Raw genomic sequence first — 12,853 nt, forward strand, 5'->3', positions numbered from 1 at the left:
CCCCACTCGGGGGGCTTTGGATGGCGCAAAAGGCCGGGGGGGGGCACGCAGGCAGCGCCTCGGCTACCCCGGACCGAAGGTGTCCAGGTGGCCCCCCCAGGGTGGGTGGCGGGGGGGGGGGTCACCGCGCTTGGGACTGGTGTTAATGGGGCCGGGAGCTGCTCTGGTGGCCCCCCCTTTCCGAGGGACCCCCCGGGGGTCCCCACGGTGCCAGGGACCCCAGCACCGGGACCCTGGGGGCAGCCCCTGCCCGAGCCCACCGCAGGGTGGGGGGGGGGGGGACAGGGATGGGGACGGTCCCGTTGTGGGGGGGGGAGGCAGGACGGAGAGGCGACCCCCCCGCTCCCGAGTTATTCGTTTTATTCCTAAATAATCCGCTCCGGTACAAGGTACAAAACCTGCCCCCCGCCCCGGGGCAGCGCGGTGCGGGGGCACCTGCGAGTGGTCACACACCGAGCTCGGGGCCCCCCCTCCCCGAGAAAAGGGGGGGGGGGGGGACAGAAGCCCCCAGGGACATCCCCCCCTCCCCGGGGGTGCTGGGGGGCCCCCCAAGCCCCCCCTGCATGCTTGGACATGCCAGGAGCCCCCAGCCCCCCCCCGCACACCCAGGGGTGCCGGGAACCCCTGGAGCTCCCCCCTGCAGTGTGGGCAGACCCCCCCCCAAGGCGAGAGCTGAAGGGCACTTTGGGTTTGCCACCGACGGGGACAGCGGCAGCTGGGGGGGGACCGGCTGCCACCCCCAGCCTGGGGAGGGGAGGAGGACAAAGAACCCCAGCCCCTCCCGGCCCCCCCCCCCCAGAGCCGGGGGTGCCCGGCACGGCCGCGGACCCCGAGGCAGAAGCGTGGGTGCATGCGCGCACGCGCGTGCAAGAGACACAGAGTGCGGTGGGGACGGGGACAAAAACAACGACCCCCGGGGGGGACTGGGGGGGGGTGCTGGCCTGGGGGGGCCTTTTGGGGGGGCTCAATTAACGCTGTCCTCGTCGCTGGCCTCGCCGCGGTCGTCTTTGGTCTCGGAGAGGGAGCTCTCGTCGATGTTCTCCAGCGAGTCGGCGTGCTGGATGGAGAGCTCGGAGAGCGCCAGGGGCGGCAGCGTGCTCTGCTCGGGGAACAGCCAGGGCTTGAAGTGCGGGTTGTGCTTCAGCTTCCAGTCCGGGTACTTGAGGCACGCCTTGTACATCTTCTTCATCGCCTGCCACGGGCGCAACGGGTTGGAGCCGGCACGCCGGGGGGACCCCTCGCCAAGCCCACCCACCCCCCCAGCTCCAGCCCAGGACCACCCGACTCACCTTGGGGGCCAGGAACTGCGAGGATTTGTTCACCACCCACTTCGGCAGCGAACCTGTCAGGTGGGGATAAGAGGAGCCGGGGTGAGGCTGGCACCCCCAGCGCCTCCTCCCGCGGCAATGGGGACCCCCTCGGGGATCGGGGGGCTCCAGGACCCCTTCGGCAAAGGGGCGAGGGGGCAGGGCGAGCGGGAACAGGATGGTGCTGGGAAAACGGGGTTCGAGCCAAGCGGAGTTTCTGGGCGCACCCGGGGAGCTCCGTCTGCACCCAGGGGACCCCAGAAAGCCACGTCCCGGGCTTCCCCCTTGGCCATTTCCCCTTCTGCTGCCGCCAAGTTCAAGACGGCTTCAGCGTGTCGGGCACAGCCAGAAACGTTGCAGGGGAACGGCCCCAAATGTCCTGAGCGGTGTTGCACCAGTGCCCCGACTGGGACCGGTCAGGCCCCAGCCCCCTGCTGCCCCCCCCATCACCGTCACCCTTCTCCAAAGCCGCCCTCCGAACCCACCCTGACCGCACCGACCCGTCCGGGCTCGGGGAAACCTCCTTTCCCAGCAGCATTTATAACCCCTGCCGATCCCTTACGACGCTGTGAACCCGGGCGGGCTGAGCCCCGCGGGGCAGGAGCGGGCCCCCCCCCCCTCACCTTTGGGGTCCACCTGTGCCAGGTAGGTGATGGTGCAGCTCTTGGCTCCCTTCCCCTCCACCAGGTAGCCCGTCTGGATGGACACCGCTCGCACCATGTCCTTACGGGGCGGGTATTTCTGCGGGGGGGCGCGAGGAGGAACAGGACGGGTGACGGGGCAGGGCACCCACGGCTCCCCCGGAGCATGGTGGCACCCACGGGATCCCACCCCAAAGCCCCGACCCCAGTGGTGACGCGGGGGGAGCCGGGACACTGCGGGGCGGCAGGCGATGGGGTCACCTCCTCCTCCCGGGGTCCCTCCCCGACACCACCCCAAGCCTGCTCCCAGACCCTGAGCGACCCCGGGGCCCACCCAGCCCTGTCCCAGCTCCGTGCCCCCCCACCCCCCATCCCCCCCCACCCCCCAGCAGGCGCTCACGGGGTGCTTGACGGAGTAGTTCATGATGATGTAGTCGGTGCCCATGGGCAGCCAGGAGCGCAGCGTGATGACGTCCCGGTTCTTCAGGGGCTTGGGGCACTTCCCTGGGGACAGCAGCAGCAGCGGGGGCCGGGGGTGAGACGCCCACCCCCCCGGGGGGGCATTTATCCCAGCCCCCTCCCCACCTCTGCGGGTGCCAAATCCCTCCCGAACCCGGTACCCGGGCTCCTCACCGTGATGCCCCGGCACCACGGGCGCCCCGATCCTCACCGAACCCGCGGGCGCTGCTGGCACCCAGCCCACCCCCCACCCCGCTGCGGCCCCCTCCTCACAGGCATAGTAGCCCACGTCGGAGTTGACGGTCAGCCTGCCGATGTCGAAGGTCTCGATGACGTTGGTGTCCCACTTCTTGCGGTACTCGATGTCATGCAGCACGTCGTACAGCGTCTCCGCCGGCACGTCCTTGCACTCCATCCTGCACTGCAGAGGCGGGCGGGTGAGAAACCGTCCCGGGGGGGGGGTCCGCAAGCAGCCAGCACCCCCAGGGGGGGACACAGCGAGGGGCAGCGGCCCCGCTAGCAAAGACCCCTGACATGGGCTGGGGAGCCCCCAGGTCTCTGCCCACCAGCACGGTGGGGACGTGGGGGACGCGGCCAGCCCAGCTCCTGCTTCCTAACGGCATGCCGGGGCGCACGGGTGGCTCACGGTGCCCCCCAGCTCCCCTCCTTCCCCAGGATCTGTTGGGAGCAGCAGGGCTCAGCACTGCACGGACGGGGCGTTGCACGGCCGCGACATCGCAGTGGTGGACGCGTGGGACATCCCATGGACGGGACGTCACATCAGAAGGACACTGCAGGGATGGGACATCACGGCAGCGCACGCACGGGACACCCCACGGACAGGCCACCACATCAGAAGGACACCACACAGCCCGGGCATCGTACGGAGGGGGCACTGCGTGAACCGAGCGCAGCAGGGCCAGGCCATCACAGCGGGCACGGGGGGCACAGCGGCACAGTAGCACCGGGACGCGCCCCCCCGCCTCCCCAGCCCAGCCTGAGGACAGATGCAAAGCCCTTTACAGACAGCACCAGCAGCACACCCGCCTTCCCACCCCCATGGCACCCACGCCAGCGGGGCACCGTGGGGGCTGAGACCCCACAACCTCGCTGCACGCCTGAGCTGACCTCAGAGCTCCCTGCGCGTCCCCAGCGCCAGGCTCCAGTACCCGCAGCCACGTCGCCGCATCCCCGGCTGCTGCTCGCTCCCCGAGGGCAGGGGGCTGAGGGAGAACCCCCCCCCCCCCGACCCTGCTACCAGCGTCCCCAGCAGCTCACGGCCCCGCGCAGCAGCAGAGCCCGGCGAGGCGAGGCGGCACGCAGCGCTTCCCCCTGCCTGGCTTTGCAGAACGCGCCGCCAGCTGCGTTTCGGTGCTTACGAAATCCCTCTGCTGCCAGGCCTGAAAATAAAGAAATAAATAACCCAAGGCAAAAAAGCCCACCAGCGGGGCTGGAGGACAACCGAGCTCTCCATGCACAGCTCAGCCCAGTTTGCCCCGGTTTGCCCCCGCCCTGGAGCCGCCGTGGTGCAGAGCTCTGCACGGGGACGCCCAGGGTGCTGCGGGTACCAGGGGGGCCCCGGGGGGCCCTTCCCACCTCGGCTCCATCCCGGGGACACGGGGGGCATGGGGTGCAGCTGGGGGCAGCCGCAGCCTCGCCAGCCCCGTGCCCACCGCGGGGTCGGGAGCAGCTCCAGTAACCATGGCAGCCAAATCCTCGGCAAGAGGAGGAGGAGGAGGAGGAGAAAGGCAAAGCTGCCATCGGCGCAGCGGGGCCGCCACGGGACCACCCCGAGGGCGGTCACAGCGGTGCCCCCAGGCAGGGGGAGGCTGCGGGGTGCAGGGTGGGTGCACCCACGGGTGCCAGGGCAGGAGCTGGGTGAGGCTGGCGGTGCCTTGGGGTGCTGCCCCCGCACCCCAGGACGCGAGGCTCCTGGGGCGCTTCCCAACACATCGCCACATCCCGGGGCGCAGCTCCTCCATGGGGTGCTAAGAGCCACGGCAGGGCTCGGGGGCTGCTGCACGCTGCCCTCCCCAGCCCACCCTGGCGTGAGGACGGCTCTGGTCCTTCCCCGCCACCAGACCCCACACACCCAGCACCCACAGTGCCGAGGGACACGGACCCAGGAGCACCCAGGGGTGGCCAAGCAGCACCCGGTGCTGCAGCCTCGGGAAGGTCCGACCACGCTGGTGCCGCTTAACGTGGTGCGGCCACGGTGAGCACCGAGCTCCCAGAGGGGTCACCAGCACCCCGCACACTTCGGGCTGTCCCCCGCCCCGTGCCCCGCACCAGCCATGCTGCCTCACCCCGCGGAGCGAGGAAGAGGAGGAGGAAGGAGGGCTCGGCGTGAACCGCAGGGCTGCCCCAGGGACCTGCCGGGGGACGGCGTCCCCGCGGCAGCACCGCCACCGCCGCCCTGGGGCGCACAGGCCGAGGGCCCCCCAGCAAGGCGCAGCGTGCGCGTGGGGTGCGGCGAGCGGGGAAGCTTCCTCGGGTGCCGTGCCCCCTGCCAGGCTCCCCGCAGCACCGCTCCTGCTCCCGTTCGCTCCTCGGGCGGGCGCAGCAGCGGTGCCGCCGGGCGGCCGGAGCCGTGCCCACGCGGGCAGCACCAGGCGGTGACTCAGGGCCTGTGCCCGCGCTGCCGATGTGACACCGCGGTGACACGCGGTGCCGCCGGCTGCCGTGACTCACCGGGGCCGCCGGGACGGTGGGCGGCTCGCAGGGGCGCGGGGCAAACGCCGGGTCCCCCACCACCACCCCGGGAGGGGCACGGTGCCACCCGGCGCCGCGCGCCCCAGCCCTGGGTCAATATTGACTCTGGCGTGTGCGTGGCGAGGAGGAGGAGGAGGAGGAGGAGGAGGAGAAGGAGGAAGAGGAGGAGGAGGAGGAAGCAGGACCAGGAGGGAGGCTGGCGCAATGCATTCAAGTGGCCGCCTGTGCCGGGTGCTGCCCCACTGCGCTCCGAGACCCCAAAATTTTGGGGTGCAGCCCCAGGAAGGGGCTCTCTGGGGCAGCCCCTGCCCAGGATGGGTGCTGGCTGCCGGCAGGGTGGCCACAAAGCACCCGGTTCGTGTCCTTCCCGGGGGGACAGCGTCACAGCGAGCCTGAGCCCCCTGCCCCTGAATTTTGGGGTGCAGAGCCCAGCATCAGGAGAAAACGCTGCTGGGTCTGGGGGACGAACCAGGCATGATCCAGCTGTGGGGCTGGAGGCAGGGACACCCAAATGTGTCCCAGCCTGTGGGATAGGAATAGAGCCAGCAGGTCCCCGGAGGGGTCCCCCCCTACCCGCCAGGGGCTGCCCCGGGGGTGCTGTGGCCACTTTGGGGCTCCCCGGCTCTAAAAGGTGTGGATGGAGGCGGAGGGGAGGAGGGGAGACCTCGCTGCTGTCCGCGGCCACCCCACAGGAGCACGTGGAGGTGATGGGGCCGGAGCCTTCCCTGAGGTGCCTGGCGTTGGGATGGGGGCGGATCGGGGGGAGTCCCAGCCGGACGGAGGGGAGAAAACGAAACTTTTACTGCCAGGGAGGTCAAAGAGTGGAGGAGGGACCCGGAGGGGCTGTGGGGTCTCCAGCCTCGGCGACGCTCAGGGCTCAGCTGGATGCAGCGCGGAGCAGCCCGACCTGGGGTCAGGCGGGGCGGGCAGACCCCCCCTTCCCGACCCGAATTAGCCGTGATCCCACTGCGCTGCAGACCCTCGCTGGGGGACACCAGAGGTTTCCCCAGCCCCCGGCGACGGCACCTGCAGCCCTCACACAGCCTGCAGAAACCCAGACACGGGACCAAGGCCAGCAGGTCCCCGCCACTTCGGGACGGAGAAAACCCCCCCAGGGCCATTCCCAACCACCAGCCCCTGCCCCAAGCGCTCACACAGCCCAGCCAAAGCCTCGCAGGTGGGGGCTGCTCCTGCCCAGAGCCCCCCCCCATGCTCCAGCAGTGCGCAGCGCCCGCGGGGTCATTAATGACGAAGGAGATCTCCCCGTCTCAAGGTGACCCAAGCCGGCCGCTCACGCCGGCTCCGCCGGGACGAACACGTAACGAGCAGCAGCTCGGCCTCACGGGGACGGCCGACGTGTCCCACGCGGTGTCGGGGTCTCTGCGGCCGCCCCGGCCAAAGCTGCAGCCGGCCCCAAGGCTCGGCACCGCGTGGCACCGGCTCGCGGCGCCCCCGGCCTCCCGCAAACAGGTTGGACGAGCGCGGCATCTCTGACGGCGGGGAGAGGAGAAGGGGGGGGGCCCCGGGAGCCTCTTCAAAGCTGGGCGAGACGTTCGGGTTTCATTTAATTACAGAGGAGGAGAGGGAGCGAGGAGTAACAACCCCGGGAAGGCTTTCGGAAGCTGCCGGTAGGCAGGAGCGGGGAGCTGCGGCGTGCACCCCTGCTCCTCCCGGTGCCACGTCAGCGGCCACGGAGCACGGAGGGAACGGCACCGGGGTCCCGGGGGGACGGTGCCCAGCGGCACCCCGAGCTGGGTCCTTCCCCTCTAAGCACGGCTTCTGCCCAGCCCGCAGACAAACCAGCGGGGGTCTTTCCGAGCAGGACCCATCCAGAAGGGTGCCGGGGGCAGGACCCGGGGCAGGGGTGCGCAGGGGGCCCCGCGGCGAGGACCCGAAGCTTCGGGGAGGAGACGTGGGAGAGGCGCAGGTGCAGAGCAGAGGTGGCGCGAGGGAGGGAGATCCGCCCCCAGGGCAAACAGGGACCTTGGCCCAGCTCCCCGCCGGGCTGTATTTGGGGATACGGCGAGTCCGCGACGGGGCTGAGCAGGGCAGCACCCCGCTGGGCTCCGGGGGGCTCTCGGGGGTACGGGGAGCACAGCACCCAGCTCCCCGAGCCCCGGGGGGCTGCCCGCGGCGGCTCTGGGCTCCCCGTGCCAGCGCGGGCGAGGTTCCGGATGCCGAGCGCCCGCGGGAGCGTGGCGTCAGCGCCAGCCAGGACATCCTGGTGCGCGTCCCGTGCGGCTTCCCGGCTGAGCTCATCGCCACAGGCAGACGTGGCACCTCGGGATTGTCACCCGTGGGGCAGGGCGGGCGGGGGGGAGCACCCACAAGCAGCACCCGAACACCCAGCCCCTCCGGCACGACGGCCCCCTTCTTTCCCCAAAAACCCCCAGCCTGCGCCAAAACTCCCCCCTTCCCATCCCACACCAAAACCAAGGACATTTGGGGATGCAGCAACGCCCTAAGAGCACGCAGCAGGGTCCGGGGGGGTCCCACAAGGGGACACGGTGACGTTTGTAGACCAAGCAGCCGGACCCACAGAGCGGGGGGGGGGAGCTGGGACATCGCGCTCAGCTGGCGCCAGCGGGGACCCCCGCAGCACGCGAGCCCCCGACCCCCCCCCAAACACCCGTGTGTCCCCAGGGCACCGCAGCCCCGGGGGGGCCGGCAGCAGGGAGCAAACAGCGCGGGCAGAGCCGCCTGCGCCGCGCTGCCGCCGCCCCCCCGGGGCCAGGGCTCCCCGGCGCTGCCTGTTTGTGCCGCCGGTGCGGAGCAGCTGCCAGCAGGCCGCAACGCCACCGCCGCCACCTCTGCTCCGACACCGTCCCCACCGGGGTGCTGGTCCCGGCACGGCAGCCAGCGCCACGCAGCCCTGGGGGGGGGGGGGGGGGGGGGGGTCACCCTTCGGGACGGCCCGGGGAGGGCTCCTGGCGCTGCACTGTGGGGACGGGGGCGGCGGCAGCCCCCCGGAGCCAGCGCCGGGCTCCGGCACGGTGCTGTGGCCACCGGCACCCCCAGCCCGACATTCCCCCCCCCCCACACACAGCGCCGGTGGAAGTTTTCCCTTGGCCCTGACGCCTGCCGTGCCCAAGGGATGAGCGCCCACCCCGTCTGCCCCCGGCCCCCCTCCCCGGCACGCTCAGCACCGCAGCTTTGCCCGCCGCGCACCCAGTTTCTCGCCACCTGCTTTTGGAGGTGAAGCAGTCGGAGAGCCCAGACCGTTCCCCCCTGACATCCCCCCCCCCCCAAAGCTGCTCTCATGGCGTCTCGCCCCACAGCCACCCGCACCGGCAAAGAAGCGCGGGAGGGACGGGACCGCGGGGACCTGGGCAGCCCCAGCAGCTCCCGGCTGCCTCGGGGCACAGCGGGGCCACCCCGGATGGGGACAGAGCGGGCTGGGGACACAGCAGTCCCCTTCCCACAGCCCCCCCCCCCCGCACGGTGAGAGTTGGGGGGAGTTCTTGGGGTGGGGGGGCGCAGGCAGCAGCACAGCCCCACAGCCCTGGTGTCCCCGATTGTCCCTGGGTGCGTCCCCACAGGCCCCATTGTCCCCAGGGAACCCTCCTCGTCCCCGCTCACCCCGGGGTGCCAGCTCACCCCGGCTCCCCGTTTGTCCCAGGGTCCCCATTCGGCCTGGGGTGCCGGCTCCCCCCTGGGGTCCCTGCTCCCCCCACGGGCACTGCACCACCCGGGGGTCCCCTCCTGCCACGGGACATACCCAGGCTCCCCGCGCACCCTATGGTGCTGGTCACCCCTGTGTCCTTGCTTTCCTCCAGGGCCCCCGAGCACCTGCGTGCTGGCTCCCCCCAGGGTCCCCACTTGCCCCAGGGTTCCCCATTTGCCCCAGGGCCCCCACTCCCCCCAGGGTGCTGGATTCACCCCAGGGTGCTGGGTTCACCCCAGATCCCCACTTACCCCAGGGTCCCTGCTCCCCCCAAGGCGCTCCATCACCCTACTTGCCACCAGGTCCCCGCTCACCCCCGCAGTCCCCGCTCCACCAGGGGACCCCCCCCCTCCCCGTGCCACGGGGACCTTCCTTACCCCCGGAGTCCCCACTTACCCCGAGTCCCCTCCACTACCCCGCAGCGCTGGATCACCCGGGGGGCCCCAGTCCCCACTGAGCCTTTGCTTGTCCCCACTGCCACCGCTCACCCTGGGGTCCCCCCTCACCCTTGGGGTCCCTGCGCCACTGGGGTGCGCGGTGCCAGGGGGTACCCGGTGCCAGGGGGTACCCGGTGCCGGGGGGTGCCCGGGGCGGGGGGGGGTGCCGGCTACCCGGGGGGTGCCCCCGGCCCCTCCGCTCACCTTGATCTTGTGCAGGGAGCGCTCGGGCTCGAGCAGCTGCACCCAGACGGCCACCCCCGCCTTGCTGTAGCTCAGGCTCCAGCCCCGCTCGCACTCGCACTCCGCCCGGAACGCGCGGAAGTCGCGATCGTCGGGGATCTGCACGCTGTCGCGGCCCGACATGGCCCCGCGCCGGCCGGGGGAGGGGTGGGGGGGGGATCCCCGGTGCCGGTGCCGGTGCCGCGGGCTCGCGGCGGCCCCTACGGCGGCGGCGGCATCCCCGGGGCGCGGCGCCGCCCGGTGCGCGGTGCGCCATGGGCCGGGGCGGGGCGAGGGCGGGGCGGCACCGGGGGCACGGGGGGGCGGGGGGGGGGGGGCACCGGGAGGGGGGGGCACCGGGAGTACGGGGGGGGCAGCGGGGGGGCACCGGGAGTAGCGGGGGGGGCAGCGGGGGGGCACCGGGGGGGGCAACGGGGGGGCACCGGGAGTAGCGGGGGGGCACCGGGGGGGCACTGGGAGCACCGGGGTGGACGGTAGGGGGAGGCCACCAGGAGCACCGGGGGGGGGGTTACCGGGGGGGGGGGGGAACAGGAGCACCGGGGGGGCACCGGGGATGGTGGAACGGGGAGATGGGGCAGGGGGCAGCGGGGGTGGCACCGGGAGCACCGGGGAAGGGGCACCGGGAGCATGGGGGGTACCTGGCGGGGGGCACTGGGGGCACGGGGGGGGCACCGGGAGCACCGGGAGAGGCACCGGGGGGGACACCGGGGATGGTGGAACAGGGGGATGGAGTGGGGGGCAGCGGTGGTGGCACCGGGAAGGGGGCACCGGGGGGGCACCGGGGTGGGGGCGCTGGCCGGGGGGGCACCAGCGGTGGCACCAGGAGCACCAGGCTGGGGGCAGTGGGAGCACTGGGAGCACTGAGGGGGTACTGGGGGGGATATCAGGAGCACTGAGGCATGGGGGGGCTGGAAGGGGGCAGGCACACGCAGCCGTCGCACAGATGCAGGCGCACACTGCACAGGCGTGCTTGCACACGCTGTGCTCACACGCATGCAGCCTGGGCACACGCACAGCTGCGTGCACACACACGCGGACCTGGCCTTGCACGCACGTCCCTCGCCTGGGCGCGGGTGCAGGTGCACGCACACAGGTGCTCACACACGGGTGCTCACACACGTGCGCACACGCACACCCAAGTGCACGCGCACCCCTGCGCACACGCACACATGCAGTCACGCAGTCCTGCACTGCACCCCACCACCTCACCCCGCAGCCCCCCCGTGCCACTGGCAGAGGCCGCGGGCGAGCAGCGCTCCCCCCAGCGCCCTGTGTCCCCTGGCCGAAGGAATGTCCCCGCGAGCGCGGCCGCGGCGCAGTCCCCAGCCGGCCCTGGCACAGGGCGCTCGGTGCCCCCGGGCCCTGCGGCAGCGGCGTCGCAGCGCACGGAGCGGGCGCCGGAGCACCTCGCCAGGAGGGCAGGCTGCCATCGGCAGCGCGAGGGCTGCGAGGCGGATTTTGGAAAAGGCTGGGGCTTCCCAGGCGGCTCGGGAAATGCTGCAGACTCAGGGTTTTCTCTGCCTCTACTTAGAAGCAGAGAGGAAGCCTCTTCCCAGCTCCCGCTGCCCTAAATAACCAGATAAATGGAGGCGGAGCGGTGCGGCGGCTGCTTACCGCAGCAGAACCCAGGCGCTCGGCGGCCCACGGCACGCGGCGTGGGGGGATGCTCCGGCAGCACCCGGGGGGGGCAATGGGCACAGCCCCTTCCCGGGGTGCTGTACCCAGAGGAGAAAGCCCGTGCATGGGGAAACGGGGACAAGGTGCCCGGCGCAGCAGCCATGGGGACATCCCCCGGCGCACGGTGGCCTGGGCACAGGGGTTTCCGACCCGCACGAAGCCCTGGGCAATGGCAGGGCTCAGTGCTGCTGGTTTTGGCCGTCCTTAGCCGGGAAAAAGAACCCGAGGAGCTTTCTGTCATCGTGTCGAGCCCCGTGGGGGTACCCTGCTGGCAGCAGGGCTCGGGGACGAGGCTGGGGCTCCCCATCCTGCCGCAGCCCCTGGGTAGCGCTTTGCTTGCACCGATGCGGAGGGCACGGAAAGGCAGGGCTGTGGGGCAGGGCCGTGGGGCAGGGAGCGGCTGCCGCCCACCCCAGCACCCCCATCTGCCCTCGTCCCTGCTGCCCCAGCCCTTCCAGACGGGCTGTGTGTCCGCCCTGCTTCCCAAACCTGTTTTTGTTTTGTTTTTTTTTTTTCCCACCCTGTCCCCAGGCAGCTGGGGCCGTGCCAGCAGCCCGCAGCGTGGGGAGCCTCTCCCGGCCCTGCCCTCCCCGGGGCCGTGCTCGCTTCCCACCGAGGAAGGCGCAGGAACACCTAGGGCCCCGCGGGGAGCCCGGCCTCGCCTCTCGCGGCGTGCAAGGGCTGACAGCCGAAAATAGGACAGACGTCATCTGCGGGCCCATCAACCCTGCCCGCGCGCACCCGGCTGGGGCACGGCGCCGGAGCTGGGATGGGGGGGCTGTGGGGCAGGGGTTAGGGGGGGCAGGCTGGGCTGGGGACCCCCGCTGCACACCCCATCACCAGCAGCTCCCACCACGCAGTGCCCAAACCGGCTGAAACTCAGTGCTCGGTGCAGGAATCCCAGTTCCTGGCTGCCCCCATCCCTGCTCAGCAGGGAGCTGCGGGGGCTGCCGGGTGCCTCTGAGCCCCGCTCTGGGGACATTTGTGGGTGTCCCCCCCCCCACGTGCACGCACATCCCCCCCCTTTCCTGCCGGAGCCGAGCCCTTTCACCTGGCTGCAGCCGTGCCATGCTGTGTGCGCGTGCCCCTTGGTGCTTTTGGGGCAAATCCCACCGTTCCCAGTAACACCCAGCTCAGTTTCCCACTGGTCCTGTGCACCCGGCTCCAGCACCGAGCTGTGCCTGCACGCTGAGCCCCAGCTCTGCCCCGCCGCACGGCATCTATCTCCTGGCAGGCTCTAATTAGCGGAGTGCAAAGCTAAATTAGCCGTGCAAATGTGTCCCACGCCGTCACGCTCAGCCGAGGGCTGCGAGCGTGGGGAGGCAGCCGCCGGGAGCCGCTTGGTGTGTGCAAATAGTGCACAGAAAGGCTCGGCACCCAGCCAGGCGGAATGGGCTTCCTGCACGAGGCTCGGACGCTGCGGGCACGGCTCAGCTGTCCCCCCCCCGGCCCCTTCCTGAGGTGTCCAGGCTGAAAAAAACCAAGTCCTGGCATTAATTCTCCGGGGGGGAGCTCACACACACACACACACACACACACACACGCACACACTCGGGGGAGAGGAACCGGACCTGCAAAATGGCATTTGTAGTGTCGGGCAGGAAAAAAAGTCTCCAAAATGAGAAGAGGGACGAGAGGGGCCAGGGCCCTTCCCAAAGTGACCCTGTGCCCTGTGTCACAGCGCTGGGACCGTGGCTCGGCACAGCTCGGCAC

The 12,853-nt window shown here is 71.5% G+C and overlaps 3 protein-coding genes across 3 annotated transcripts; 1 reads left to right on the forward strand and 2 right to left on the reverse strand.

The window, feature by feature from the left end:
* Window positions 1-343: 343 nt before the first annotated feature.
* On the reverse strand, window positions 344-9,715 carry STARD10 (StAR related lipid transfer domain containing 10). Its single transcript, XM_080558002.1, has 6 exons — window positions 9,425-9,715; window positions 2,681-2,828; window positions 2,349-2,452; window positions 1,931-2,048; window positions 1,290-1,342; window positions 344-1,192 (listed from the first exon to the last, which is right to left on the reverse strand). Exons 1-6 carry the CDS (start codon window positions 9,584-9,586, stop codon window positions 965-967), a joined length of 813 nt encoding a protein of 270 aa, XP_080414128.1. The 5' UTR covers window positions 9,587-9,715; the 3' UTR covers window positions 344-964.
* Window positions 2,835-6,607, reverse strand: LOC308187748 (uncharacterized protein; the record flags this gene model as incomplete). Its single annotated transcript, XM_080575988.1, has 3 exons — window positions 2,835-3,807; window positions 5,099-5,915; window positions 6,557-6,607. 3 exons carry the CDS (start codon window positions 6,605-6,607, stop codon window positions 3,662-3,664), a joined length of 1,014 nt encoding a protein of 337 aa, XP_080432114.1. The 3' UTR covers window positions 2,835-3,661.
* LOC308187749 (uncharacterized protein) lies at window positions 7,294-9,418 on the forward strand (the record flags this gene model as incomplete). The annotated part of the gene is made up of 3 exons (XM_080575989.1): window positions 7,294-7,343; window positions 8,212-8,314; window positions 8,398-9,418. 3 exons carry the CDS (start codon window positions 7,294-7,296, stop codon window positions 9,238-9,240), a joined length of 996 nt encoding a protein of 331 aa, XP_080432115.1. The 3' UTR covers window positions 9,241-9,418.
* Window positions 9,716-12,853: the final 3,138 nt, after the last annotated feature.

This window comes from Anser brachyrhynchus, assembly GCF_964034855.1.
Source record: "Anser brachyrhynchus genome assembly, chromosome: 1".
NCBI lineage: Eukaryota > Metazoa > Chordata > Aves > Anseriformes > Anatidae > Anser > Anser brachyrhynchus.

Excerpts from the sequence above, each read along its gene's own strand:
- STARD10 (XM_080558002.1), bottom strand. The coding sequence starts at position 9,586 with ATGTCGGGCCGCGACAGCGTGCAGATCCCCGACGATCGCGACTTCCGC. Across the intron at positions 2,453-2,680 it reads CGACGTGGGCTACTATGCCT|GGAAGTGCCCCAAGCCCCTG; the intron begins GTGAGGAGGGGG and ends TGCTGTCCCCAG. Across the intron at positions 2,049-2,348 it reads ACTACTCCGTCAAGCACCCC|AAATACCCGCCCCGTAAGGA; the intron begins GTGAGCGCCTGC and ends GCCCCCCCGCAG.